The 27,778-nt window shown below is 66.6% G+C and overlaps 1 protein-coding gene across 9 annotated transcripts in view; it reads left to right on the top strand.

The window, feature by feature from the left end:
• The window catches only part of PLEC (plectin), a 60,860-nt gene that overhangs the window by 22,010 nt on the left and 11,072 nt on the right, over positions 1-27,778 (top strand). For 2 of the 9 annotated variants that reach the window (XM_025393323.1, XM_025393328.1), the window contains exons 2-30: positions 15,716-15,777; positions 16,169-16,258; positions 17,172-17,249; positions 17,341-17,433; positions 18,395-18,561; positions 19,087-19,202; positions 19,283-19,389; positions 19,481-19,600; positions 19,680-19,775; positions 19,968-20,095; positions 20,319-20,412; positions 21,076-21,230; positions 21,316-21,634; positions 21,716-21,793; positions 21,867-22,028; positions 22,193-22,297; positions 22,419-22,514; positions 22,786-22,911; positions 23,730-23,882; positions 23,968-24,122; positions 24,204-24,330; positions 24,437-24,620; positions 24,695-24,852; positions 24,985-25,163; positions 25,986-26,124; positions 26,212-26,568; positions 26,643-26,726; positions 26,894-26,998; positions 27,087-27,185. In XM_025393323.1, the coding sequence (XP_025249108.1) occupies positions 15,716-15,777; positions 16,169-16,258; positions 17,172-17,249; positions 17,341-17,433; positions 18,395-18,561; positions 19,087-19,202; positions 19,283-19,389; positions 19,481-19,600; positions 19,680-19,775; positions 19,968-20,095; positions 20,319-20,412; positions 21,076-21,230; positions 21,316-21,634; positions 21,716-21,793; positions 21,867-22,028; positions 22,193-22,297; positions 22,419-22,514; positions 22,786-22,911; positions 23,730-23,882; positions 23,968-24,122; positions 24,204-24,330; positions 24,437-24,620; positions 24,695-24,852; positions 24,985-25,163; positions 25,986-26,124; positions 26,212-26,568; positions 26,643-26,726; positions 26,894-26,998; positions 27,087-27,185 (3,932 nt within the window). Of the gene's footprint in view, positions 1-610; positions 714-3,460; positions 4,193-7,732; positions 8,002-9,753; positions 9,770-10,369; positions 10,639-11,818; positions 12,025-14,783; positions 15,064-15,715; positions 15,778-16,168; positions 16,259-17,171; positions 17,250-17,340; positions 17,434-18,394; positions 18,562-19,086; positions 19,203-19,282; positions 19,390-19,480; positions 19,601-19,679; positions 19,776-19,967; positions 20,096-20,318; positions 20,413-21,075; positions 21,231-21,315; positions 21,635-21,715; positions 21,794-21,866; positions 22,029-22,192; positions 22,298-22,418; positions 22,515-22,785; positions 22,912-23,729; positions 23,883-23,967; positions 24,123-24,203; positions 24,331-24,436; positions 24,621-24,694; positions 24,853-24,984; positions 25,164-25,985; positions 26,125-26,211; positions 26,569-26,642; positions 26,727-26,893; positions 26,999-27,086; positions 27,186-27,778 lie in introns of those variants that run through there. The other 7 variants (XM_025393329.1, XM_025393322.1, XM_025393331.1 and 4 more) reach the window with 7 other exon arrangements.

Here is a 27,778-nt window from a genome sequence, read left to right as displayed (position 1 = left end):
GTGGGGCATCCTGAGGCTGGCTGGGAGAGGCAGAGGCCAGGGTGCAGGTCGGACCTGTCATCTTGGGAGCCAGTGTAGGAGGTGCCTGACCCAGGGCTGCACAGAGGCCAGACGGCCCGGGGAAGGGGCACAATGCTGGGGCTGAGGAGGTGGGAGGTGGCCGCCCAGGGTCCGGGGGCTTGATCTCAGCAGCCTGCCAGCCCAGGCCCTGGAGTTGGGCCGGCTGAGGAGGTCACTGGGAGATCTGGATGGGTGGGTATCTCCTGCAGGGCATGGGTGGCGGCTTCGAGGCCCTCCCACCTGTGTCCCACAGGCAGTTCTAAGCATGGCTCGTTGCAGTGGACGCGGGGGGCTGTGGGATGGGCCGGGGCCGTCCGAGCGCTCCTGGATCCGGCCTGGTGACCTGGCAGTCTGGCTGGGGTTAGCAGGGTCTTGTGCCCCAGAACTGCGGGCTGGGAGGGAGGGGTGCGCGGTGCGGCCGGCCGGGAGCATGCGCCCAGGGCGGCCCTGTCCGGCGCATTGATCAGCTGAAGCCCCGCCCCTGGCCGGCAGGCCCTGCCCCAGACCTCCGGGCTCCTCCCCCGGCTGCGGCGCTGGCCTGGGCAGTGCGGTGCGGGGCTGGACTCTGCTTGGCGGTGGCACAGCCGCCCTCAGCCCCGGCGCAGACATGGACCCCTCGCGAGCCATTCAGCACGAGATCAGCTCCCTCAAAGGTGCGGTCCCGGGGCCAGGCCCGAGCCGGGGGGCGCGGACCACACAGTGACCTCTGGCTGGTGCAGCCCACGCAGGGTGGCGGGCAGGGTCTGCCATCCCTGGGGCGACACTGTGGGTCGCTGAGCCGGAGCCGCAGGAGACCCCAGACCCTGTCCCTCCGGGCTCCACCTGATTCGGGGTCCTACTGGGCTGGCTCCCGCGGCTCCGCAGCCCTGCAGGAGCGTCGGGGGCGGGGTGGCTGCTGCAGCGGCGGCGGCGGCGGGGCGGGGACAGGGAACCGGTGGGAGCTCAGCCTTCACAGCAGGGTCAGCCTCTTCCACCCCGCCCGAGTTTGCCGCCCACAACCTGGCGTCCAAGGGGCAGGGCAGGGCTGTGGGGACCACTGTGAAGAGGCGCCGGGCCGGCTGGCCCTGAGCAAGTCCACACTGCAGCTCTTTGTCTTGGGGTGGGGTGGGGGGGCTGGGGGCTGCCCAGGAGCCCTGACTGGTTGCTCTGGAAACCTGAAGGGGCCTGGAGTGGGGGGAGAGGGGCCGCCCAGTCGCACACCCTGGCCCTCCCCGTGCTGAATCAGCTACCGCTTCGGTTCCCACAGGGTGGGGGCGGGGGGCAGTAGCTTCCGCCCGGGGGTCGGGGGGACGCCTGGACCCTAGCGCAGGGGGGTGTGTGCTTCGGGGGTGTGTGTGCTGCAGGAGGTGTGTGCTGCAAGGCAGGGTGGGGGTGGTGCATGCCGCAGGGGGGGCGTGTGCGGAGCTGGCAGGGTGGGCCGGGAACATTCTGCTCCGGGCTCCTCCCTGCGGCTTCCCTTCCCGCCTGCAGGCCCCTAGCTGGTGGGAGGGAGGGGATTCCCACCGAGCCCCGCCCCCTCTCTCTGCTGGAGGAAGCTACCGCCCTCTCCTGCCCCGAGCTGGCTTGGGGGAGGCGGGCTGGTCGGGTGGCGGCTCGGTGGAGGTCAGTCCCGGCTCCCCTGCAGGCCTGTGTAGGAAAGAACCTAGGTCCACGTGCTTTTAAGGAGCCTTGGGGTCATTTTGGGACAGTGTGGGTATCGTGCGTTAATTTGGTGGGGCTCTTGGAGATTTGGTGGGGATCAGGTTAGGGAATCATGCCAGGAAGATGCGGTGGGCCTGCCGGGAGTGCAGGAGGTCAGTGTGTGGGGGGCGCTGAGGGACTGGCCAAAAGGGTAGGGACTGCTTTGGGCACTGGGCTGGGCAGGCTTGGACCCAGCTGGTGGTGTTCCCAAAGCCACAGCCCTGGTGGGTGGAGGGTCCGCAGGTGCTGGTGGTCCGAGGGGCGTGGCCTCTGTGGTCCCTACATCCTCCTTGAGCCTCACCTTCTGAGGCTGGCCTTTTCCTGCCTGGGGCTGGCTTCAGAGGGAGGGAGAGCCATGCCGCAGCGAGCTGGCCCTGCCGGAGGGCTGTGGGAACAGCGGCTGTGCCTTCAGAGTTTCCCCGCCACCACATCTCTGTGCACGCAGGCGTGCGCGTGCGTGTGTGTGCGCGTGTGTGTCTGTGTTTGGAGCCTGCACCGTGGCGCCATGGAGACGGCCCCATAAACCCGCCCCCACAAGCTGCTTGTTGGCCGCCTGCCGGTTGCTGGCCAGCGCCTCCCACCTCGGGATCCCCCCTCTCCGTCCCTCCCCCCCCACTGCCCTATTTATAATCAGTTCCCGGGTTTGCTGTGCTTGGTGGGAAGGGGTGTGTCCGCTCAGGGCGAGCAGCAGTCCGGTGGGGGTTCATGGAGTACAGCGTGGGACGGTGGGAGTGTTGGGTGTGGTGCCCATGCCTGGACCCTCAGTGCGCGCGGCAGCAGGGGGTGGGGGCATGATGGGTGTGGCTAGGCCAGGCCTGCAGGGCTTCACAGGGCAGTTTCCTCTTCCCTTCCCTTGGGCCCTGGCCGTCTTCTGGCCTGGCATTCTTCCACCCTGCAGCCATCCATCTGGCCCACAGACGGGCACTTGGGCTGCCCAGGGTGGGCATCTGTGGGCCGTAGGGACTCAGTGACTTTCTCTGTGAAAGCATCTGGGAGTCTCTGGCCTCCAACAGCTGGGTTGGAGGCGGGGGTGAATAGAGGCCCCTCTGAGCCCCATAGCCGGTGCTCTGCTCACAGGGCTGTGGGCTTGGAGAGGCCACCCCTAATCTGGCCTGGAGTGGGAAGTGTTAACTTGGGTGGCCACCGCCTCCAAGCCTGGTGTGTGGAGGTGGGGGCTCTGTCCGTTTGCCTGCCTGATGGACAGCAGCAGCGGTTCCTGCAGCCCGCCCGTCCTTGTGCTGTGGCAGCTGCCCCCAGCCGCTCCCCTCAGACTTCCTCCCTCAAGACCCCAGCTTCTTCCCCAGGCCCTAGTCCTCTCCGCTCAAACCTCACGTCCCTCCAGGCCTGGCAGCCCAGCACCCCCCTTCAGAACCTTGTGAAGCCGGGACACCAGACCCACATCCCTGCCGAGGACCCCTCCTGCCCTCAGCCCCCCTGCCTGCCCTGCCACCCTCTTCTTTAGACTGTTGGTCTGTATCCGCCCCCACTCGCCCCAGCACAGTCTTAGGGACCTTGAAGGATGTGTTTAGAAACTGATGTCATTTCTGACGTTGGAGCCGCGGGGCCTGGTGGGGGGAAAGGGGCAGCTGTGGGGATGGCCGCTGCCTCTTGAGGTGCCCCCTACTCTACAAGGGCCCCGTCGGCTGTGGGTGGGAGGGGCCGCCCATGCTGCTGAGTCAGAGGGGGCCGGCCCGGCATCCTGGAGGAGGGCGGGCAGCCAGCAGTGCCGCCGGGATTGCACGGAGCCAGGCGCCGTGAGCCACACAGCCGGGAGCCCGCGCCCTCACGCCCAGCCTGCCTGCCTGCCTGCCCTGCCGCTGCCCGCTGTCACACCCTGTAGCGCGAGAGCCTCTCTCGGTGCCCCGGGCCTTCTCGTGGTGCCCCGCCTGCTGCCTTCGCCCCTGCGCTGCCTGCCCGGCTCCAGCAGCCATGGTGGCCGGCATGCTCATGCCACGGGACCAGCTGCGGGCCATCTATGAGGTGCTCTTCCGCGAGGGCGTGATGGTGGCCAAGAAGGACCGGCGGCCCCGCAGCTGGCACCCCCATGTGCCCGGCGTCACCAACCTGCAGGTCATGCGTGCCATGGCGTCCCTGCGGGCACGGGGCCTGGTCCGTGAGACCTTTGCCTGGTGCCACTTTTACTGGTACCTCACCAATGAAGGCATTGCCCACCTCCGCCAGTACCTGCACCTGCCACCGGAGATCGTGCCCGCCTCTCTGCAGCGCGTGCGCCGCCCCGTCGCCATGGTGATGCCCGCACGCCGCACCCCCCACGTGCAGGCTGTGCAGGGTCCCCTGGGCTCCCCACCCAAGCGGGGGCCCCTGCCGGTGGAGGAGCAGCGGGTCTACCGTCGGAAGGAGCTTGAGGAGGTGTCACCTGAGACCCCTGTGGTGCCTGCTAGCACCCAGGGGACCCTGGCCAGGCCAGGCCCGGAGCCTGCCCCAGCCACAGGTCAGCTGCACCCTGACCCCAATCATGAGGGGTGGAAAGTGGGGGTCTGGTTTGTCGGGTCTTGGGCCTGGGCCTGGGCCTGGGCTGGAGTGGTTGCAGTGGTCGGCCGGCTTGTGGAGCGTTGCTCACGCCAGCAGGTGGCCCCCCCGCCCGAGGGGGGGGTGTGCTTGCTGATGGACCCACATGGCCCCTCCTCCTCGGCTGGCTGGGGACCTTGGGGTGTGTAGGCCAAGGAGGAGCCTGTGGCTGATGCCAGTGCCTCCCCAGGCACACCCTGGGGCGCCCCCTCCCCTCTCTCCAACACTGCCCTTGCCTTCACCCCCTACGCCGCCTCTGCTGTCCCAGTGACCTGTCTGCCCCGAGGCTCCTTGGCACCGAGGTGGGGGTGTGCGAGGAGGTGCTGGCGCTGGTTGGGTGTGGCCCTCCTCCAGCACGTGGCCCGGCTGCCTCCCCTGCCACAGTGGTTGATGGGTCAGGCTTGGTGTTGCACAGAGTGCCCAGTAACTGAGTGCTTGACCAGCTTGGGCTTGGTGGTGGCTGGGGACGGCCCTGGGTGGGATGGGGAGAAGCGCAGGGTCCAGGCAGGAGGCTCCTCCGGCACGGCAGAGGCCGCAGGGCTGGGGTGTGGTGTTTGCTGGCCCAGCCTGGGGCCTAGATAGGCCCTTCCTGGTATGAACCAGGTCCCACAGGACAGGACGGGTCCTGTCGTCCCAGAGGCTTCCAGAGACCCTTTGCTCTGCCCCTTCTCTGTGGCCTCCCTCTGTCCACAAGCACCTGTACCGGCAGGACCCAGGTGGGCAGATGTGTCCCCTGCAGCCCAAGGCTCACACACGTACTGTGGAGCGCTCTGCCCTCCGTGCTGGCTCAGGATGGCCCGATCCCCCAGCTTGAGGCCAGCCTGGCCCCACCTCCCTCTTTGGGCCTGGCACCTGGGGAGCAGCTTGCTGTCTCAGGCTGAAGAAGGGGGCCTAGAGTGGGGCTCTCAGGGTGGCCAGGAGTTTGCCAGGGGTGTCAGGGAGGGGGCCCAAGGGAGGCCCAAGTTTGGGGCACAGCTCCCTCTATGGGGGGCTGGGCGGAGCCCTGGTGCTGGCTGGCCTGGGGTGAGTTGGACTTGTTAGGGGCTTGCCTTGGGCCCATCTGGGAGGATCAGTGAGGCTGTGGGGTGGAGGCTGGCCTCCCCTCCTGGCTGTCTCTGAGGCCTCGGACAGGTTGTGTGGCCTCTCTAGCTCCTCGCTAAATGGACGACATGTCTCCGACAGGAGGCATGAGACAAAGACCCAGCCCATGTGGCCTTCCTGCTGGCCTCTCCCACCCGGCACCCCTGCCCACCCACTCCCGGGTCATTTGGCAGCCCAGCCTCCTCATGCTCAACTCCTGGGTGTGGTGACTGGGAGCCCCTCCCCTCCTTTTTCTCCTTCCTTGTCCGTGGCTGGGCTGGGCCTGCAGGGCAGGCAGCTGGCGGCAGGGCCAAGGAAGGGGGGTGCTGGGTGTGGCTGCAGCAGGCAGAGCGGAGGGCACCCCTCCCCGATGGAGGTGACTCAGTCCCCCTGAAGCCACAGCCGCCAGCGGCAGCTCAGAGTTTCCAACAGGAAGCGAGCCACAGCTCCGGATGAGTCAGGGCCAGCAGGCTCAGACCCCTCTCTCCCCTGGACCTCACGGGCTGAGCTTGGGGATGGGAAGGAGGAGGCTCGGATGTGGAGTGCGGCAGAGGGCCAGGCCTGGGCCTCAGGCAGTGGCAGCGGTCACGATGGCCCTGCATACAGCACGTGGCAGTTCTGATGATACCTGAGACCATGGACTTCTCGGGATTTTTTTAAGTGATCAAGCAGCGAGCTACCCTGCCCTTCGCCACCGCACAGCCGCTCCGTGGGTCGGCAGAAGGGCAAGGTCAGAGCTCGTGGGCCAACTGTGCGGGTCCACGATGGCCCTGTTGGATGGGCTGCCCCTCTCCATCCAGCCCTGGCTAGGGAGCGCCAGCTATACCCCTGAGGTGAGGCCCCTGCCCTCCCTGTGCCCTGGTGGTCTGCTTATCCCTGGGTGGGGCCCCTCGGGGCCTGCTGGCAGCACATCTGTGTGGGAAGCCATCTGCCCACCTGCTTGCATAGCCATGCACAGGCCAGGGCCAGACCCAGACGGAGCCCCTGCCCCAGGGGGCTCCAGATGTGTGGGGTGAACTGGGTGAGGAGAGAGTGATGGGGAGGTGGCTTCAGAAGCAACCAGGGAGGGCTCTGAGGAGGTGCCTGCCCTGCCAGGAGCAGCCTGGAGAGAGGGACAGAGGGAGGCCGGAAGGCCGGAGGGACTCATGGGAAGGCCCTGGGCCTGTGGCAGAGAGTTTCAGTTGCTTGGTGTGGTGGGAAGCTGTAGGAGTGTGTTTTTATATGTGAGTTTCGTGTATGTTTCATTTTTATTTTATTTATTGTTTTGAGATGGAGTCCCACTCTGTTGCCCAGGCTGGAGCGCAGTAGCGCAATCTTGGCTCACTGCAACCTCTGCCTCCCGGGTTGAAGCGATTCTCATGTCTCAGCCTCCTGAGTAGCTGGGATTACGGGCGTGAGCCACCACGCCCGGCTAAGTTTTGTTTTATTTTTTTTAGTAGAGACGGGTTTTCGCCACGTTGGCCAGGCTAGTCTCGAACTCCTGACCTCAGGTGATCCGCCCGCCTCAGCCTCCCAAAGTGCTGAGATTACAACTACCACCCAGTCCTAATTTACCTTGCAAATAGCGATGCTTTGCCTGGCTCAAAATTCTGAAGGAACCGAGGATTGTGTGGAGGAGATGCCAGCTGAGTGCTGTCCATGCACCAGCAACGGGCAGGGGCCAGGCAGCCACCACCATGGCGAGCACTGTCCACACACAGCACCTAGAGCTGCTTCTCACAGCAAAGGGCAGGGGTCGGGTAGCCACCACCACTTCCACTCTACACGGAGGACACGCCTGTGCCTCCAACCTCCCTCCTTGACTCTCTGTGGCCCTGCGTCAAGGAGGGCACCTGGAGGTGGCCTGGCTGCCTTGCCCTTCTTCACGGCCACAGGGTGCCCGGGTGGAGGTGGACTGTGGCCCGGCCAGCTCTCCACAGGGATCACTGGCTTTGCCGAGTCGCCTGTTTACAGGATTTCTGTAGATCGCCCGCAGGCTTCTAAGGGGAGTTATGGTGGGATTTGATTTGCACTTCACTGGTCAGCAAGCATCTGGGTGGAGAGGTATGGAGAGGGGAGGCAGGTGTCACCATCACCCCTGGACACAATGCCTGGGGCTGTGCTGGTTGGGGAGGACTCAGGTGGAGGAAGAGACCACCTTTGGGGCTGAGGAACGTGAGTCTCAAGGAGTGGGATGGGGTGGGCAGTTTGGGGCTCTGCTCCCGCCTGGCTCATGAAATACCACTGGGCACATGGATGCCTGGAATGTGGGTAGGAGGGTGGGAGGGCAGGGCTGGGCTGGTGGGGCCTGCAGCGGGGAGGGGAGGCTATAGGGTGGGGTCTGCTGGGCGGAGCAGGAACAGCAGGGAATACCCATGGGCTGGGGCCAGAGGGCTATCCGGATCGCAGGCAGGCCAGTCCCCTGCACCCCCAGGCAGGTCTGCCGGGCTGGTCTGACCCGTCAGTCGGCTGGGCTTCAGCTCCGCTCACTGACTAAGGGGTGGCTGCGAGGAGGAGCCGCTGCTACCAGGGCATGAGTGGGCCCTCCCTCTGCCTCCCACCTCTTCCCTCCTTCCTGCCTCGCCTTCCTCCCTGCCGGCTCTCGGAGCAGCCTGGCCTGTGCGGCAGCCATGGACAGGTACAGCATGGAGGAGCTGATTCAGCTGGGCCAAGGTAGGGCAGGCAGAGCTGGGGGCTGTGGGAGGCAGAGGATGGGGAGCCAGGGACCAAGGCCTCCGGCTATGCAGGGCCACAAGGGGGCCGGGGCCACCCCTGGCAGACCTGTCTCCCTGTTGCCCACAGTTCTGTGCCGCCAGACGCCAGAATCTGGGATGCAGGGATAGGCACGGCCTCCTCTTGGAGCTGCCCCAGGGGTGTGTGTGATGTGTGTCCCGGAAGCACAGGCCCGTCCGGGCCTCCGTGGAGTGGTAGAAGAACTGCCCACTGCCAGCCTGGGGCACTCCTGCCTCCAGGAGCTGGTTCTCACCCAGGCTGTTGAGTCAGGCTCCTCTGGGGCTTCCCCAGCCTGTGACGGGGAGTGGGCTGAAACGTCCAGCCTGTCAGCCCCTGCCTACTGCTGGCCAGATGCCAGCCTGGGCTCAGCTGGGAGTTGGGCCGTCTCTGGCATGCCTTTGGGGCAGCGGGTATCCCTGACCCTCAGGGCTGTCGGGGCCCGCCCAACCCCTGGCCACCCAGAGCGGGCCACTGCAGGCATTTCCCTCCGCCACACGTTTTTGAGGTGTGGGGCTGGAGAGCAGGAGGCTGGGGTGGGCCCAGCCCTCTTGTCCCTGGGCTTCCCAGCATGGACCGGGGTGTCCTGCCTAGTGGCCCGGGGCCAGGCTGGTTCACTGTGCCTTGCTGTGGGCTGAAGTGACTACGGTGGAGGCCACCTGGGCTCAGATGGCAGCGTGCAGGACGGTGGGCGGCGCCTCAGGCTCCTGGTCTGTATGACGCATTCCTGGTATAGGACTTCATGGGTTTTGCTGAGGGTTCCATGTGGTGCCAGGAGCGATGCTGTGGGATGGGGTAGACCATCAACGTGCATTCTGCTGGGCCTGAGGGGTGTGCCCAGCAGACGGGGGTTCCAGGGAGAGGAGCGGGACTGTGCATGCCCCACATCCTGTTTCCCTGGCTGCACTGGGATCTGATCTGCATAGGATATGCTATGGGCCTGCCTGTGGCCAGGCCCCCTGACCCAGACCTTCCACAGAGCAGGGCTTTGGGGCTCCTGGGTGGAGCCAGGCCAGTCTTCTGCTGTGGCCCAGGAGAGGCGTCTCCATCCCAGATTCCTGGGACCCCAGGAGAGGCTGTGCTGTGGGGCAGGCGCTGGCCTGGGTGGCCTGAGCCCTGATTTCGGGCTGCCTGGGTATCTGGCCCGTGCGTGACCTTGGGGCGGCTGTCCCGGCCACCGGTGGGGCCAGGTGCTGCGTTGAGTGACCTGCGCAGAGCCCTCTGGGAGAATGGGCAGCCTCTTCTCTTGGCCCTTGTGGCCTTTCCAAGAGTACCCCCTGGGTGGGCAGGGCAGGTGGGTGGGGACTGCACCCCCTCCTGCAGGGACGTGAGCCTGCGCCCCCCTGCGCCCTGCTGTATTATATTAGAACCCCCTGTGGGAGCTGGGGGACCGAGGTGTCGGGTGGCATCTCCCAGCCAGACACGACTGCATCGGGGCCTGGGTGCCCTCGCGCTGCACGTCATGTTCTAAGTCTGGGTGGTGACGGTCCTCGCGCGCCCTCCTCAGATATTTATATCCCCTGGGTCCCTGCCCACCGCTCCCCTCCCCCACAAGCTGCTGCTGACAGCGGCACGGCCGTGCCCTCCTCCCACCCGACGCTGCCGCTGGTGGCTTGTGCCTCCTCCGAGGGGCCTGTGACCTCCCACACCCCTGGCCCGCTCCGTCTGCCCTGTGGGCTCCTGCCACCGTCCCCGATGAAGATCGTGCCCGGTAGGTGGGCAGCCCTTGAAAGCCTTGTGAAATCCTGGCCCCTTGCTGGGGACAGGAGCCAGAGGGCTGGGGCTGAGGCTGGAGGCCAGGGGCTCTGTCCCTTGCCCTGCACGCAGCCTGCCTCATGCGCCCTCACCTAGACCCCCTCACCCCCAATCTGCAGTCTCACTCTGGGGGCGTTGGGGCTGGTGAGGAGGGCGAAGGTGAGGGAGTGCGCTGGGATCAGCTGCAGGCTTGGGTTGGGGGCTCTGGCATCCCTCCATGCCGGCCGGCTCTCCCCAGAGGGCAGCCTTGGAGGCGGCGTGGGCTGCTCAGGCCCCTCTTCTGGTGGGGACAGCAGGGGGAGGCTGGGAGGAAGGGAGGGTGTGTGCCGAGGCTGCGGGCAGTGCTGGGGGGCTGCAGCTTGGCCATGCGTGCGGCTGGCCCCTCCTCCCGGCGGGTGTGGCCACGGGGACGCACGGGTTAAGGCCAGCTAACCTTGAGCGTCAGTAGCTCTGCGCAGGGACAGCTGAGCGGGCCGGGTGGGGAGCGAGGGTGGGGAGGTGCTGAGGGCTGGACCAGCGGAGGGAGGAGGGGAGAAGGCGGGCGGGAGCTGTCTCGGGGCTGCCACCGCGTATGGGGCGGTCCTGCAGGCAGGGCAGGCTCCGTCCCGGCGCTCCCCCTTGCTCACCCTGCATGCCGGGAGGGGGCCTGTCTAGCCTGGAGCAGCCGGTTCCCAGTGCAGGAAGGGCAGCCCTGGCGGTTCTGTGTGGTGGCCATGGAGCCCTCAGGCAGCCTGTTTCCCTCCCTGGTGGTTGTGGGCCATGTTGTCACCCTGGCCGCTGTGTGGCACTGGCGCAGGGGACGTCGGTGGGCACAGGACGAGCAAGGTAAGCCCGGCTGGTGGCTGCCAGGGACTCGGGGCGGGGCAGAGGGGCCGCCTGCCTCCCGCCCCTTCATTCCCTGTGCCCTCCTCTTCCTGTTTCCAAGCTCCACGTCAGTGAAAGCAGTGTTGCCCCCCACCCCACGCTGCAGTGTAGACCCTGACCCTGCTGCAGTCCCAGGGCGGGGCGGGCTCTGCGGCGGCCCTCAGCCTGCAGCCTGTGCTGGGAAGGAGGGTGGAAGGGGAGACTGGCAGGGCAGGAGCCTGTGGCAGCCGCCGTGGCAGGGACAAGTGGGGCAGGTGCCTGTCCGGCCATCACTGAGGTAGAGGTGGCTCCCTGCCCACAGAGCAGGGGGTGGAGCCGCACACAGGTGAGGCAGGTGCCCTCATGCCCTCAGGCCCCACAGGGGGTGGGGGCAGCCAGGCTGTGCCCTGCCCTCCCTGCTCAAAGTCACCAGCTCCTGGGCTGTGGTCCCAGGTAGCAGCTGTGCCCAGCACAGGATGGGGTGGGGCTGGAGTGAATGGAGCCTGGGGCGGGGCCCTGGGGATTGGGCAGCTTCAAGCATGGGCTTCTGGCCAGAGGGACTGCCTATCAGGGACCTGGCCGGCTGGACCTCTCCTGCAGTGAGGGCGCTGCCTGGCTCAGCTCCTCTGCTGGATCCCCGAACTTGAGATGACTCAAGATGGGGCTTCTAGGCGTGGAGCTGGGGACGCTCGGAGCTGCCGGGGACTCAGCTGCCAGGATGGGACTTGGGCTGAGGGCTTCTTCCCCATCCATGTTTTTGGCCGGGAACCAGACACTGTTCCTCCCTCCCCATCTCAGCCCACGATTGTCCCCCTCGGCCACCGTCCTGGCTCACAGGATGCCTCTACTCCCAGGTGGTGCCAGAGGTGGCTCAGCCCCTTGGTTCTGCCCCTAGCGTTGTCTGCCCACCACCTGGCCCCATGCCCTGCCTTCCTCCCTGGGCCTCACAGTGCCATCCTGCTGGGAGGCCCCTCCCATGCCGCGGCAGTCCCGGGGCAGCCTCCCAGCCCGACCCGTGGGTTGGGGCGCGGCTTCCTGGCTGCGCTGGGCGGGGCTGTGCGCCAGGGGCAGGTTCTTTGGGTCTGGGCCTCGCTCCCGCAGTGGGCGGATTGTGGGGGGGGGAGGTGGAAGAGGTGGAGAATCAAGCCGGCGCCCTCGCAGCGTGGGCTGGAAGCAGAGGCGCAGCCGCGGTCCAGCTCCCCGCACTGTCCGGGGGTTGAACCGGGGCTCAGGCCGCGACCGGCATGTCGGGGGCGGGGGGCGCCTTTGCCTCGCCGAGGGAGGTCTTGCTGGAGCGGCCGTGCTGGCTGGACGGGGGCTGCGAGCGGGCCCGCAGGGGCTACCTCTACCGGCAGCTGTGCTGCGTAGGTGGGTGCGGTGGCGTGGCCGGTGGCACCGAAGGGGCCACCGTCGCCCTCACCTAGTGGGGCTTGGTCTCTGCTGGGAACCGCCGCCCGGCCTGGGATGGGGGTGGTGCCCTGGCCAGGTGCAGCCTTGCCCCCTGAGCTCCGGAAACACCTGGGGAGGAAGGCGGGGTGATGTTCCCCTACCCCCATTTGTTTGTCTCTAGAGAAGGGGCTGGAGGGGGCGGGGCTGGCGTACTCCCAGCTGCTTCACGTCAGCCTGGGCTTTGGCCCGGGTTTCCAGGACACGGGGGAGGGAGGAGGTGCTGAAGGCGGGGCTCCGGGCCTTCTGTGGACTTGCTGCAGTCCTGGGCCAGTGGGATTCCCCTCCCAGTCTTGGGGTTTCTGTCCTAGGACTGTCTCCACTAGCTGCGGGACCTCAGCCATAGCATCCACACCTATAAAACGGGGGGCGATACTCCTCAGAGGGCCATGGCAGTGCCTGTCGTGAGGGACCCTGGGCTGGCGGCCGAGGGTCAGCTGCCCTGGACAGCACAGGTGCCAGGCAGGTGTGCAGAGGCACCTGAGCTGGGGCTGTTCTGGGTATGTCCCAGGTGGGCGAGCCAGCTGAGCCGCAGCTGTAGAGGGTGGGTGTGGCTTGGCTGGGTAGGGCAGTGGGGAGGGGGTGCGGTTGGTTTTAGGGTCAGAATAGGAGGAATGGGGCATCCATGTAGGGATCAAAGGGGCAGGCTGGGCTGGGAGGGAGGGGAGGTGATGAGGAGGGAAGAGCTCAGAGCAAAGAGGTGCCCAGAGGCAGGAAGTGGGGAAGGGGAACTCGAGCCAGGCTTGGGAGGTGGAGGCCCCTGACTGAGCCCCCAGCACACCCAGCCCCAGCCCTGCCCTGCCCCAGCCCTTCTCCCCACCCTGCCCCTTCCCTTCCCTGAGCCCCTGCCCCATTCCTGTCCCTGGCCCGGCCCAGGGCGGCATATTTGGAGGCCTGTTAGTGGCAGGGAGAAGGCTGGAACAGGGGCCTGACTAGGGTGGGGCCCACGTGAGTCCTGGACCTTGGCCCCAGCTCCCGGTTTCCAGCTGTCCTGGACTCCCTGTGCCCACCTCCCTGGCTGTTCCGGGATCTCATGCTGTGCCCCTCAGCAGAGTGGCAGCCGCGTTCCCGCAGGCAGGAGCCACCTGGTCACGGCCGGGACCCCAGAGCCCCACGCCCAGCAGGCGCGGTGCTTGGCCTCAGGAGAGCTGCTGGGCCCCGGGCTTCTGAAGAGGCAAACAGTGTTTCCAGAGGCTTTGCACCCGTGGACGGGTGGCAGAGGTGTGAGGTGCGGGGTGCCCTCGGGCACACGACCGGAGGCGCTGACCAGTACGGGGTCAGGTTTTGGTTTGGGGGCTTCTGTGACTCCTGAGGTCCTGGAGGCTGCTGGGCCAGACAGGCAGAGCAAGAGGGTCACCCCGAATCTCACGGCAGGCTCAGAGTCGACGTGTGGAGACCAAGGGGTGTCTTTGTGGGGCGGGGTGTAAGACGTGGCAGAGCCCTGGGGACTGACCGTGCCCCTTGGCGTGGGGTGGGGGCTTCCTCACCTCTGAGGGGTTTGGGCACCCCCCATTGTGAGGGTTCTGGCACCCCCTCACGGCCTCACGGGCAGTAGGAATGGGGTGGGGTGAGCTCTTCCCAGAACCGAGGGCTGAGTGCAGCTCCCAGCTGGACCGAGTCTGCCTGATGTACGGCTGGAACATTCTTGTGGTTGGGGCAGCGCATTCTTTCCTATGGTGGTCGGGTGGGCTGGCCAGGCCCAGAAGCTGGCCAGAGGCAGCTCCGCCCCAGACCCCAGGGAGCCAGAGGCCTCAACCAGCGCAGGCCCTTTGCCCTTTGCCCTTTACAGCAGGAGGCTGCTTCCCTTGAGCCCCACCCAGCTGCAAACAGCACCCCCCACCCTGGGGTCGCCCAGGTCCTGCCTCAGGTGTGGCTTCCCCTCCGTGAGTCACAGGCCTGGGCCCCCTCCCCGTCTCTGACTCACTGGCAGGGCCCCTCCTGGGGCTTCCCGATGCTCCATCCCCCAACGAGGCCCAGCCTCTGTGAGTCAGCCCTCAGCTACGAGCCTCCGGCCTAAGGTGTCCTCCTGGGCCAGGGTGGGCTCTGCAGGTGGGCGCTGCTCCAGGATGTGCCAGATGGGCAGCTTGGGAGGGGCTAGGCCTGGCGTGGGACCCCACTGGCCCCGGAGCAGTAGCCTGGCCTGGGGCAGGGCAGGCACCATGGGGTAGGGTGTGCTCCCCACTTCATGCAGGTCTGTGAGGAAGTGTGACTGGGGGGCTGCAAGAGCTGACGGGCAGCAGGCCCCCTCCCCTAGCCAGGTGTCAGCGGCTTCCCGAGTCCTCCCTGGCAGGGTGGGTGGGCAGAGGCTGAAGTAGGGCCTGGCCCGGGCCTGGAGGGAGCTTCAAAGAGAGGCGTGGCCTCAGAGCCCCTCCCACTGGGGGAGCCCTTCAGTCTGTTGGGGGGTCCTTCTGGGTGGCCGTGGGGATGGCCTGTGTTCCTTTGTGGTCCTGGTAGCATCTGGTGTGCAGTGAAGTGCCAGCTCCCCCTGTGTCCCCAGGTCCCCCTAGGGGACTGCATTGGGCAGGATGGGTGAGGAAACCCCGGTTTCCTGTTTCTGGCGGGCCGAGGGCGTGTCTGTGGGGGAGGGGGCTCCTTGCTCCTTCCCGCCGGGACACTCCCCTCCCTGGCGGCCTGGGCGGGGTGGGGCCTCGGGGGCGGGCCTGCCTCGCTGGGGAGTACAGCAGGCAGGGAGTGGCCACATCGACTGGGGCTCTGAGCTGAGCCTGTGCCCCTGTGCCGAGTGAGCGTCTCGTGGGGCCGCCAGCCTTCAGCTGCCTGTGTGCCACGCGGGGCTGCCCAGAGCACTGTGCTGAGGCTGAGCGTCTGGGCGACGAAGGTGTGGGGGCAGCATGTCTCAGCACCAGCTCCGCGTGCCGGAGCCCCAGGGCCTGGGCCGAAAGAGAACCAGCTCGGAGGACAACCTGTACCTGGCTGTGCTCAGGGCCTCTGAGGGCAAGAAAGGTAGCAGGGCTCCCCTTGGGCACCTCCACCAGGCAGGGCGGGCCCCTGTGGGAGGAAGGCCCACATCCTGTGGCAGGAAGCCTTGGCACCGGGTGGGGGGCTGGTCTTGGAGATGGGGGTCGGGGGACAACCATCCCCACCCAACACAGAGTGGGCCAACAGGAGCCCGCAAGGCTGATGGGGGCCTCTGAGCATCAAGTGTCAGGCCTGGACGGGCGAGGAACTCTGCACTCTGGGGAAGGTTCGCTGCTCTGTCAGCAGCACAACAGCTTCCCTTCCAACACCCCCGCGGGCCCTGGCCCTGGCTCTGCCACACCCCTGCTTGGGTCTCCGTCTGTAGGGGGCGGCAGGAGTGCAGGACGGGACATGTGTGCCCTGGGCTCAGGGTGCGGTCCAGGACCCTCCCATTTCCTCGGGGGAAGAGTTGGGTGGGGTGGTGCACCTGGCGGCGCCTGGGCCCCTGGCACCTGGGTCTCTGCTGTCCTGGCTGGGCTGTGGGTGAGGGCGCCTGGGTCTCTGTGTGATCTGAGGGAGGCTTTGGGACTCCCCAGGCGGGACCTGGCCAGCCAGGCTGCCGTGTCTGCATGGTGGTCACTGGAGGGCCCCCGGGGCTTCTCCCAGGCCCCAGGTAAACTGGTCTTGTCTCCCCCAGATGAGCGGGATCGTGTGCAGAAGAAAACCTTCACCAAGTGGGTCAACAAGCACCTCATCAAGGTTGGTGGTGCATGCTCGTGCGTGTCACAGGGGCCGAGGCTGCAGGAGCCGCCGAGGGAGGGTGGCCCCCGCCGCCTACGGCTGTCCCCATGCTGCCTGTGCACTCACCTTTCATCTCTGAAACCTGTTATTTTCTGTCCTTTTTCTTCCCTACGCCTGCTCCTGTCTCTCTCTTCCTCCTCTTCCTTCTGGTTTTTCCTGGTCTCTCCTTGCAGCACTGGAGGGCAGAGGTAGGTGCCTCCGCGGGGCAGGGGTGTGTTCCGTGGGCTCCTGGGGGACTCAGCCCCCGCCTCCTTCCCTCTGGTACTGGCACCCACTCGGTGGATCAACCTCCCAGGGACTGTTGGTGGCTCTGGGGGACTGGCCACCTCAGCTGCTGCTGTCCCCGCAGGCCCAGAGGCACATCAGTGACTTGTATGAAGACCTCCGCGATGGCCACAACCTCATCTCCCTGCTGGAGGTCCTCTCAGGGGACAGCCTGGTACGTGTGCCCCTGCCCCTTCCGGGCCCTGCCTGCCCCCACCTGGAGACCTCTGCCTGCCTTCCCTCCTTGGGGCCTCTTCGGCCGCCCACTCTACTGAGAATCCAGCTTAGCCCTTCCTGCCGTCTCCCTGGGGGCAGCCTGGCCTCATCCCTGGCAGTGCCTCCCGCCCAGGCTGCTGGGCATCACAGCCGAGGGCCTGGCCTGGGAGTGGCCGCAACCCTCGGACCTCGGCTGCTCTGGGCCTTGCTGCCCTCCACATCGGGGCCCTGACACAGTAACCTCACGCTCTGCTCTGCTTTGGTTTCTCTGCTGCTTGGACTCTGAACCTTGACCTCTGCCCTTTACCCTTTGCCCTGCTCTGGCTGGGCAGCCGAGGGAGCGGGACGTAAGCAGGAGCTCACGCCTGGTGAGTGGCTGTGCCTGCTGGCCGCAGCGGCACGGGAGCTCCCCAAGACCATGGAGCCCAGCTTTCTGGGGGCTGGCGGCCCATCGGCCGACCCCTGCCTGGCTCTTGGGCGGGCAGGTGGTTGGGTGTCAAGCTGCCTGTCCACCGTGCTGCCCAGAGCTGGCCTGGGACCCACCAGCAGCTGCTGTGGCTGCCGCCGCCGGGCAGGAGGACCCCCCTTAGTGCCACTGCCCTCCACATGAGGCTTCCTGGCTGTTGTCTCCTCCCACCCCTTCCTTCCTTCCCTCAGTCTGGATCGCTGGACTTCCCGAGCCCTGGTGGGCCTGGCCCGGCCCCTGGGCCGGTGGCCTCCCTTTCCCTGCGGGGGAGGGTGAACCTGGGATGAGAGGGGCTGCTGCCCCCGGGGAAGACCCTTGGCTTGGTCGCTGCGGTGCTTAGGGGGTGTTGAGGGTGGGGCCTGGGAGCTGCAGCTGCACTGTGGGTGCTGACTGATCCCCCCCACAGCCCCGGGAGAAGGGGAGAATGCGTTTCCACAAGCTGCAGAACGTCCAGATTGCCCTGGACTACCTCCGGCACCGCCAGGTAAGGCTGCCCACCCGGCCCTGGGCCCAGCCAACCCCTCACCAAGCCAGCCCTACCCTGTGGGCCGTGACCGAGAGCCCCTCGCTCACAGGTGAAGCTGGTGAACATCAGGAATGATGACATTGCCGACGGCAACCCCAAGCTGACCCTTGGCCTCATCTGGACAATCATTCTGCACTTCCAGGTAGAACGGCTGCCCCCAGGACCCCCACCCCCTGCAGGAGTTTGCGGAGTAGCCTGGGCTCCTTGGCTGGCGGGCTGATCCGCTTTCTGGCTGGGTGTGGCCCGGGAGGTGGCTGGCACCATAGGTATGGTGGCGCCTGGGTGCCTTCCTGCCAGCCACAGCCCTGGACTGGATCTGTGGCCTGAGGGTACAGGCCTCTCTCTGAGGCCACCTATCCGTGCCCTCTGGCCCCGGCTGGGCAGGGCCTGGAGCCTCCCTGTGGAGGAATGCGGGCCCCGGTGCCTGCCCTGGGGAGGCTTCTGCAGCAGCGCAGGCTGAGTCACCCGCTGCTTGTCCTGGCTGCACAGGAAACCACAAATCTGAGAGCTGAGCAGGCAGAGCCTGGTGCTGGCACGGCAGATGAGTCACACAGGCTGGCAGGACGACAGGCAGCTAGGGGTGGGTGGGCAGAACCTGGCCTGAGCATGCCACTAAGTGCAAAGCCAGGCTGCCAGAGGCCCCACCTGCCAGCCCGAAACCAGGGATGAAACTTGAGCCCCACCTTTTCCAGGCCTGGGGGTTCTGGGCCAGGTTTAGGGGTATACTTATGGGCTCCTCTTATGCCCGCTGTCCTTCCACTCTGCTCCATCCCAGCCCCTGGAGGTGCAGGGTGCAGCCTAGCCTCCCCAGTTAGGGGAGTGGGCACCTGCTGTGTGGTGGCAGTGAGGGTTGGGGGTTCTGAGCTGCGTGGTGGTAGATGCCACCGGCTGGAGTGGCTGGACTTGTGGCCCCGAGGCATGGCCAGTCCCAGCAGCTTCCCAACAGGGAAAGGCCCTGGGGCCCAGTGCTGCCCTGGCTAGCTTGGTGGCCCCACACACTCCCCTGGGTGCCGAGCTGCCCCTGCCCCTGTGCATGTGGCTGTGGGCACAGGGCAGGCCTGACAGCTGTGGCTGAGCTGTGGCCTCCTATCTGCTGTGGGCAGATCTCAGACATCCAGGTGAGCGGGCAGTCGGAGGATATGACGGCCAAGGAGAAGCTGCTGCTGTGGTCACAGCGCATGGTGGAAGGGTACCAGGGCCTGCGATGTGACAACTTCACCTCCAGCTGGAGAGACGGCCGCCTCTTCAACGCCATCATCCACCGTCACAAGTACTTTGCCCCGGGGGCAGGGGGCTGGGGGCACCCCCACAGTGCCTCCGCTAGGCAACTTCAGACACGTCGGGGCAGGGAGGAGGGCAGGAGGAACAGGGATGAGTGCCAGCTGGCCGCCTCAGGGTGGTGGAGTTCAGGGCCCGGCCCTACCCTGGTGCCCTTCAGAAGCACCACCGCTTCCTCGAGGCTGGAGGGCCTGCAGGCTGCTGGTCCTCACAGCCAGGAGCATGTGCCCGCTGTGGACGCCTCCGGAGGGGCCTGGTGGGCAGGGTGGCTGCAGGGAGCCTCAGCTGCCTGGCACTCTCCGCTCTGCACAGTCCTCTGTGCTGTGCCCTGGGCTCCTGGGCATGGGGGTGGCAGGGCGCTTTCAGCTCTGCCCGTGTGGCAACGCACCTTTCAGGGTGAGTGTGGGGTGGGGTCCACGGTTGCTGGGATGTGTGAGGAGCAAGCCTGTGCGCCCGCCTGTGTGGTGTGGCCGCTGGTCTTGTCCCACCCACCTGACCAGCCACCTGCTTGTCCCAGGCCCATGCTCATCGACATGAACAAGGTGTACCGGCAGACTAACCTGGAGAACCTGGACCAGGCTTTCTCTGTGGCAGAGCGGGACCTGGGAGTGACACGGCTCCTGGACCCTGAGGGTACGTCTACGTGGCCCTCCTCCCTGCCCCTTCCCCTGCTGCCTGCCCCAGAGCCCCCGCTGAGCTGCCCTTCCCTGCAGATGTGGACGTCCCTCAGCCCGACGAGAAGTCCATCATCACCTACGTCTCGTCGCTGTATGACGCCATGCCCCGTGTGCCGGACGTGCAGGATGGGGTGAGGGCCAACGTGAGTGGGGGGCCTGGAGGGCAGGGGGCTTGGGCCTGGACGCACCAATGGCCCCTGACAGCCATCCGTGCCTGCCTGTGCCCGCCTGCAGGAGCTGCAGCTGCGCTGGCAGGAGTACCGGGAGCTGGTGCTGCTGCTGCTGCAGTGGATACGACACCACACCGCTGCCTTTGAGGAACGCAGGTTCCCCTCCAGCTTCGAGGAGATTGAGGTGGGCCTGCCGTGTGGGGTGGGGTCCTGGGCCTGCCCTGAGGGCTGGGCATGGCTGCCGACACCCTCATCCCCGGCAGATCCTGTGGTCTCAGTTCTTGAAGTTTAAGGAGATGGAGCTTCCAGCCAAGGAGGCCGACAAGAACCGGTCCAAGGGCATCTACCAATCCCTGGAGGTGAGTGGGACCACCGGAGGCGTGGGTGGTGTCCTGGACCACCAGTGGTGTCCTAGAGGCTCTTCCAGAGCCCGACCTGGCCCTGCCTTTGGGACCAGGGCTGTCCCGGGTCTGGTGGACTGGGGTCTGAGGGCCCAGCGCCCCATCCCCTGCCCCCTGCATATAGGGCCTGAGCTTGGCCCCTGTCCACAGGGAGCGGTGCAAGCAGGCCAGCTCAAGGTGCCCCCTGGCTACCACCCGCTGGACGTGGAGAAAGAGTGGGGCAAGCTGCACGTGGCCATCCTGGAGCGGGAGAAGCAGCTCCGCAGCGAGTTTGAGAGGTGGGTGGGGCCCTGTGGTGGCAGGGGAACCACCCGAGGGTGAGTCACTGCCTGGGGAGGAAACCCCGGCCCGCCCGCCCCCGGCGGGGGAACCCGAGCTCCCACTGGCCTTAGGACAGTGGGCCACAGGCAGGGAGGCCAGAGCAGGAGGCGAGCTACAGTCTGTGCCCAGGGCTGTGCCAGACCCGGCCAACGAAGCCCCTTCCCCGTGCTTCTGCCATAGGCTGGAGTGTCTTCAGCGCATCGTGACCAAGCTGCAGATGGAGGCGGGGCTGTGTGAGGAGCAGCTGAACCAGGCCGACACCCTGCTGCAGTCGGTGAGGGGTGTGGGGCAGGCAGCACGGGAGGGAGGCCAGAGGAGCCTGCCCCGCCCTGCAGCCGGAAAGCCAGGGGGGGCTGTCTGCCTGGGCTCCTGGGGCAAGGGCAGGGGCGGGGCATGCGGTGGGGAGTCCAGCCCTGAGCTCCTCCCTCTGCAGCCAACTCTCACAGCCTGCTTTGGGCAGAGTTGGTTTCTGGTCACCGGGCAGAACCCAGGGTGGCTGCCTTGCCCCCATCAGGCCCCCTCCCCTACAGCGGTTTACTGTTAGGGGCGGGGTGAAGGGAGGGGTGAGGGGAGGGGTGAAGGGAGGGGTGAGGGGAGGGCCCAACCCACGCTGCTTGCCCAGGAGGACAGGGCCACACAGCGTTACAGGAGGAGTTACGTGGGGTGGGTAATGGAGGATGAGGCCCAGGATCCCACGGACGTGGTCATGGGGGTATCGGTTCTTGGACTGGGCAGAATTACTCTGGACTTGGTCCCAATCCCCCAGAAGGCCAGCAGGAAGATGTGTGAGGTGGGCAGGGAGGGAAGGGGAAGGATGGGGACGGGGGCAGGGCCCACTGAGGCTGAGGAAGCGGGTGAGGGTGGCCGTCTTGGCCGGGGCCCCAGTGAGGTCAGAGGGGGATCAGCTGTGCTCCGAGTCACGACAACGACCTTGCAGGATGTCCGGCTGCTGGCCGCAGGCAAAGTCCCGCAGCGGGCAGGGGAGGTGGAACGGGACCTGGACAAAGCGGATAGCATGATCCGGCTGCTGTTCAATGACGTGCAGACCCTCAAGGATGGACGGCACCCGCAGGGCGAGCAGATGTACCGCAGGTGGGCCCCGCCCTGCCCTCCCTGATGCCCAGGTCCACACAGCCCCAGGCCTGCCAACACCTACCTGAGTCCTCTGCTGCCCCAGGGTATACCGTCTGCACGAGCGCCTGGTAGCCATCCGCACCGAGTACAACCTCCGGCTGAAGGCAGGCGTGGCGGCCCCTGCAACCCAGGTGACCCAGGTGACTCTGCAGAGTGTGCAGAGGCGCCCTGAGCTGGAGGACTCCACTTTGCGCTACCTGCAGGACCTGCTGGCGTGGGTAGAGGAGAACCAGCACCGTGTGGATGGCGCTGAGTGGGGTGTGGACCTGCCCAGCGTGGAGGCGCAGCTGGGCAGCCACCGAGGCCTGCACCAGTCCATCGAAGAATTCCGGGCCAAGATTGAGCGGGCACGGAGTGATGAGGTGGGTGGCACTGAGCGATGGGCAGCGGAGGGGGTGGGCCAGGCCCAGCCACTGCAGGCCTCACCATCTCATCTGTTGCAGGGCCAGCTCTCCCCTGCCACCCGGGGTGCCTACCGTGACTGCCTGGGTCGGCTGGACCTGCAGTACGCCAAGCTGCTGGTGAGTGGGGGCAGGGCCAGCTGGGGGAGGTGGGTAGTCCGCGGCCTGCTGACACGCATCCTCCTGCCCACAGAATTCCTCCAAGGCCCGCCTTAGGTCCCTGGAGAGCTTGCACAGCTTTGTGGCAGCCGCCACTAAGGAGCTAATGTGGCTAAATGAAAAGGAGGAGGAGGAGGTGGGCTTCGACTGGAGCGACCGCAACACCAACATGACCGCCAAGAAGGAGAGCTACTCGGTGAGGGGTGGCCCAGCGCCCCTGAACCCCACAGTCCTCTCCCCGCTGTGCCCTGGCTGTCCCCTGTAGTCAGAGACCAGTGGGGGCCCTGGGTCGAGTTTGCTGGGAGCTTGGCAAAGCTGGACGTGGCTGGCCAGCCCTGAGACCCTTTGCCCTGGTGCCAGGCCCTGATGCGGGAGCTGGAGCTGAAGGAGAAGAAGATCAAGGAGCTCCAGAGTGCTGGGGACCGGCTGCTGCGGGAGGACCACCCGGCCCGGCCCACGGTGGAGGTGGGGCTGAGGGAGCCACCCAGGGCTCCCTGGGCAGGGGCGGGGCTGCAGAGGGGGCCATGCTGGGCCCCCAGGTGGGGCAGGGCAGGGCAGGGACTGACAAGGACTTGCTGCCCTGTAGTCCTTCCAGGCGGCCCTGCAGACGCAGTGGAGCTGGATGTTGCAGCTGTGCTGCTGCATCGAGGCACACCTGAAGGAGAACGCTGCCTACTTTCAGGTGAGAACTGGAGCTCCCCTCCCCACTGTGGCTCAGTGGCGCCTTGGAGGAGCCCCTGGATCCCCTCAGCAGCTCCAATCAGGAACCCTCCTATCTGTTGCCAGCTGCTACCTGCAGCCTGACTGGGGCCTTAGACAGGGATGCTCCCCAGGCCTCCTGGGGGCTTTGCCACTCCGTCCTCAATGCCCCCGTCTTGGGCCTGCCCTGGGAGAGCTGTGGGCTAGGGCTCTGGTCCCAGGTAGCCCGGCATGACCCCCTCCCACTGCCCCAGTTCTTCTCAGATGTGCGGGAGGCCGAGGGGCAGTTGCAGAAGCTGCAGGAGGCGCTGCGTAGGAAGTACAGCTGTGATCGCTCCGCCACCGTCACCCGGCTGGAGGACCTGCTGCAGGATGCCCAGGTGAGGGAAGGGGTGTGCAGGGGCATGTCGGGAGAGGCTGGCCTGGAGTCTGGGCTGCATGGATACCCTGGAGACTGGGGCGGGGGGAGCAACTGGAGGGGCCAGCAGGGGTTGGGAGGCACCATGGGGGGTGTAGAGGTCAGCTGACGGGGGAATGAGGCAGGGTGTGGGGAGCCAAGAGGCAGCCGGTCTGAGCCAGGCCACCCCCATCTCCACAGCCACAGAGCTAGTAGAAGCCTGAAGTCAGCAGCTATTGCCAGCCCTTGTACTGTAGAAGGGGCACCAGCTGTTTGGCCTGAGATCTGGAGTGGGCAGAGTGGAGCTGGGCTTCATGCTCTGGGGGCAGGAGTGGGATCACCCAGGAGGGTGGCGGCACAGTGGGGAGTGACAGGGAAAAGGGATTGGAGGCTGGAATGAGATCGGCAGGGCTGGGCCTGGGGAGAGCCAGCAGCTCCCAGGTACATCCTACAGCCTGGCCTCCGCAGAGGGGTGGGATGGGAGGAGGCAGTGACCTTCTGCAGCCCGCAGGGGAGGGGCAAGGGGCGAGGGCATTGTAGGGGCCAGAGCGTAGCTGCGGACATGGTGGGTGAGCTGGGGTGAGAGGAGGGTGCCCTATCTGGGTTGGGAAGGAGCGAGGGCGCATGGGTCTGCTTGGGGCCAACCCCCAGGGCCCGTCCCAGCTACACGTCCTGCTTTCAAGTGCCGCCAGCCCGGGAGCGTCAGGAGGGCCCCACAGGCCTGGTCCAGGGTCTGGGGGTGCCTGGGGCAGGCCTGTGGGTCTCCATGGCCGTTGTCTAGATGCTGCCCCTCCCCCACAGGACGAAAAGGAACAGCTGAACGAGTACAAGGGGCACCTCTCGGGCCTGGCCAAGCGGGCCAAGGCCATCGTGCAGCTGAAGCCCCGCCACCCAGCCCACCCCATGCGGAGCCGCCTGCCCCTGCTGGCTGTGTGCGACTATAAGCAGGTGGAGGTGAGGGCAGGCCCAGGCTCCACCGGGGGGCGTGACCAGGCAGGGCACGGTGTGGCCGTGTCCTCACCAACTCTATCCATTCCAGGTAACCGTGCACAAGGGTGACGAGTGCCAGCTGGTGGGCCCTGCGCAGCCGTCCCACTGGAAGGTGCTCAGCAGCTCCGGCAGCGAGGCCGCCGTGCCCTCCGTGTGCTTCCTGGTGCCCCCGCCCAACCAGGAGGCCCAGGAGGCTGTCACCAGGTGGATGGCAGGGGCTCAGCAGGTGGGGGGTGGACGGCGGGTGGGACGCTGGTGATGCTGACTGTAGCCCTGACCTGCCAGGTTGGAGGCCCAGCACCAGGCCCTGGTCACACTGTGGCACCAGTTGCACGTGGACATGAAGAGCCTTCTGGCCTGGCAGAGCCTTCGCCGCGACGTGCAGCTCATCCGCTCCTGGTCCCTGGCCACGGTACGCCTGCCCCCCAGCCAGGGGCTCTCTGGGTGGGAGGAGGGGAGGGGCATTCTGCAGGGCACAATCGCCTCGCCCGGCACTTAGCCCCACGTGCTTCCCCCAGTTCCGCACCCTGAAGCCAGAGGAGCAGCGCCAAGCCCTGCACAGCCTGGAGCTGCACTACCAGGCCTTTCTGCGGGACAGCCAGGACGCGGGCGGCTTTGGGCCTGAGGACCGGCTGATGGCCGAGCGCGAGTATGGCTCCTGCAGCCACCACTACCAGCAGCTACTGCAGAGCCTGGAGCAGGGTAGGGCATGGCAGGGCTGGGGTGGTTGGGCTGGTGCGAGGTGGGCAGTGGAGTGACCCGGATGTGTTCCCCAGGTGCACAGGAAGAGTCTCGCTGCCAGCGCTGCATCTCTGAGCTCAAAGACATCCGGCTGCAGCTGGAGGCCTGTGAGACGCGCACCGTGCACCGCCTGCGGCTGCCGCTGGACAAAGAGCCGGCCCGGGAGTGTGCGCAGCGCATCGCTGAGCAGCAGGCAGGGGTTGTCCCCACCCTGTCCAGTCCCATCCCTCTCCCCAGCCCTCTCCCCACCCTCCCTCCTTCGGCCCTCAAGGGGCGCTGTGTGCTGCGCCCGGTGGTAAGTGCATTCCCACTCCTGTCTTTGCAGAAGGCGCAGGCGGAGGTGGAGGGACTGGGTAAAGGGGTCGCCCGGCTCTCCGCCGAGGCCGAGAAGGTCCTGGCCCTGCCAGAGCCATCACCTGCGGCCCCCACGCTGCGCTCGGAGCTGGAGCTGACGCTGGGCAAGCTGGAGCAGGTCCGCAGCCTGTCTGCCATCTACCTGGAGAAGTGAGTGCACCTGGCCACAGGCGAGGCGCTCGGGTGGGCTGGGAGGTGCTGGCCAGGAGGAGGGAGGCCCAGGCTGGGGTGGCGGCCGCAGAGGTGGTGAGAAGAGTTCAGGGCTGCGTGCTCTTCTACAGTGGTGGCCGGGGGCCTTCCTGGTGATGAGATTTGGGTGTGGGGAAGAGAGAGTGGAGCTGGGTGGTGGCTGCTGGGTGAGGTGGGGAGGCTGTGGATCTCCTTTCAGTGGCACAGTAAGGAATTCTGCACCCTGTCTCCTGTCTGTCCTGTTCCTGGCCTGGACTTAACGGCCTCTGGCATTTATTTCCAATGGGTTACGTCATAGTCTCTTCCTGTGTTGCAAACCACATGTCCAGCCCCTATCTACTCTTCACAAAACCAACACAGTGATAGGGCCGCCACTGTCTGCCACAGGGTGCCATTTCCACCCTAGTGTCCCCTTTACCTGGTCTTGGGCTGCAAGGGCTGAGAACTATGCTTTCAGGCCCTGTGGGCACCAGGACACCGCTGTCATCCAGCCAGTGGGCTCTTCCTGTCTCAGGGCCTTGGGGTCTGCCGTTCCTGGCTGGCACACCCCCTCTTCCCTCTTCAGGCTGGGGCCTGAGTGTCCTTGTGTTGCAGAGGCTCCCAGCTTCCTTCTCCCCAAGTCTGTTCTCCCTGAAGCAAGCCTGTGACCACAGGGTCAGCCGACCCCCAGGGTTGGGTCTGGGCTTGGCAGGCAGCACCTTGGGTCGCTGTGGCTCGGGTTCCATCCCCTTGGGCTGTTGCTCGAGCCCCATGTCCTGGCCCTGAGCCGTGCTTTCCCACCAGGCTCAAGACCATCAGCCTGGTGATCCACAGCACGCAGGGAGCCGAGGAGGTGCTCAGGGCCCACGAGGAGCAGCTCAAAGAGGCCCAGGCCGTGCCGGCCACCCTCCCGGAGCTCGAGGCCACCAAGGCCTCTCTGAAGGTACTGTTTCCGGCCTTGGACCTCACAGTGGGGTGGGGGTACAGCGGGCCCAGCTGAAACTGCACACGTCCCTCCTGTCCCCAACAGAAGCTGCGGTCCCAGGCTGAGGCACAGCAGCCCGTGTTCGACGCCCTGCGGGATGAGCTGCGGGGGGCACAGGAGGTGGGGGAGCGACTGCAGCAGCGGCACGGGGAGCGGGACGTGGAGGTGGAGCGCTGGCGGGAGCGGGTCGCCCAGCTGCTTGAGCGCTGGCAGGCTGTGTTGGCCCAGACCGATGTGCGGCAGCGTGAGCTCGAGCAACTGGGCCGCCAGCTGCGTTACTACCGCGAGAGCGCAGACCCCCTGGGCGCCTGGCTGCAGGATGCCAGGCAGCGGCAGGAGCAGATTCAGGCCGTGCCTCTGGCCAACAGCCAGGCTGTGCGGGAGCAGCTGCGGCAGGAGAAGGTGGGCCTGGGTCGGTGGGGACGGGGCGGCTGGGCGTGCCCTGCGGCCGCTGCTCTAACCGCACCGTCCCCCAGGCCCTTCTGGAGGAGATCGAGCGCCATGGCGAGAAGGTCGAGGAGTGCCAGAGGTTTGCGAAACAGTACATCAACGCCATCAAGGTAAGGCCCCGCCGCCTGCGCCAGGCCCCAAGTCCGGGACTGTTGCCGGGGCAGCGGGCTTTCCCTGAGCCTGGGCCATGCGAGGGAAAGCCTGTGTGAGGGTTTGGGGGCTGGGCAGGGGTCACCAGAGGGCAGAGCTGGTGGCTGACCACAGTGCATTCCCACAGGACTATGAACTCCAGCTGGTCACATACAAGGCGCAGCTTGAGCCGGTGGCCTCCCCGGCCAAGAAGCCCAAGGTCCAGTCCGGATCAGAGAGTGTCATCCAGGAGGTAGGGTGGGGCTGAGCCTAGCCGGACGAGGAGCTGGCGGGCCTCGAGTTGTGGCTCTTGCAGGGCTAACCCTGGCTGTACCCCACAGTATGTGGACCTGCGTACGCGCTATAGTGAGCTGACCACACTCACGAGCCAGTACATCAAGTTCATCAGCGAGACTCTGCGTCGCATGGAGGAGGAGGAGGTACAGCCCACTGGGCAGAGGCTGGGCGGAGGGGTCTATCTCACCACCTGTTGCGGCCCACGCACAGCCAGAGGAGCTGCCTGAGGCCACTTCTCATGGCCCTCCCCACTCTCCCCGCTGGCGCTGCCAGCACCCTCTGCCCCCAGCTCAGCCTGCCCCACCTGTGGCCTGCCCCCGGGCCTGGCGCGGCTACACTGCTTCCCCACAGTGGCTGGCGCCGCCTCTCCTCCCTCGTGAGCGTCCCCTCTGCAGTCCTCTCTGCAGCCTCCTGTGTGCTCTACCTTGGCGTTCTGCGTTGGCCTCTCCGCTCAAGCCTTTGCTGCCAGAAGTCGGGGGTGTTGGGTTGTGGGGCTAGGGAGGGGTCTTCCAAGGCACCCACCTGTTGGCTTCTCCTTACTTTCTGCGTGGCCCTGAATCCTCTTCCGAGCTGGCTCGGGTCTGCCCTGCTGTCTCCACGCTGGCCGCCTCGCCTCACCCCGCCCCACCCTGGCTTCCCACCCTGGTTGGGGAGAGGGGTCCAGTGGTGGGAGCCAGGCCCCTCGTGTCCAGCAGAGCTCAGGCAGGGCTGCGTGCTGGGCGTGGCTCGCAGGTTC

Source organism: Theropithecus gelada, chromosome 8, assembly GCF_003255815.1.
Source record: "Theropithecus gelada isolate Dixy chromosome 8, Tgel_1.0, whole genome shotgun sequence".
Classification (NCBI taxonomy): Eukaryota; Metazoa; Chordata; class Mammalia; order Primates; family Cercopithecidae; genus Theropithecus; species Theropithecus gelada.
The sequence above is the reverse complement of the archived record's forward strand: the minus strand, read 5'-3'. Positions and strand labels throughout refer to the sequence as shown.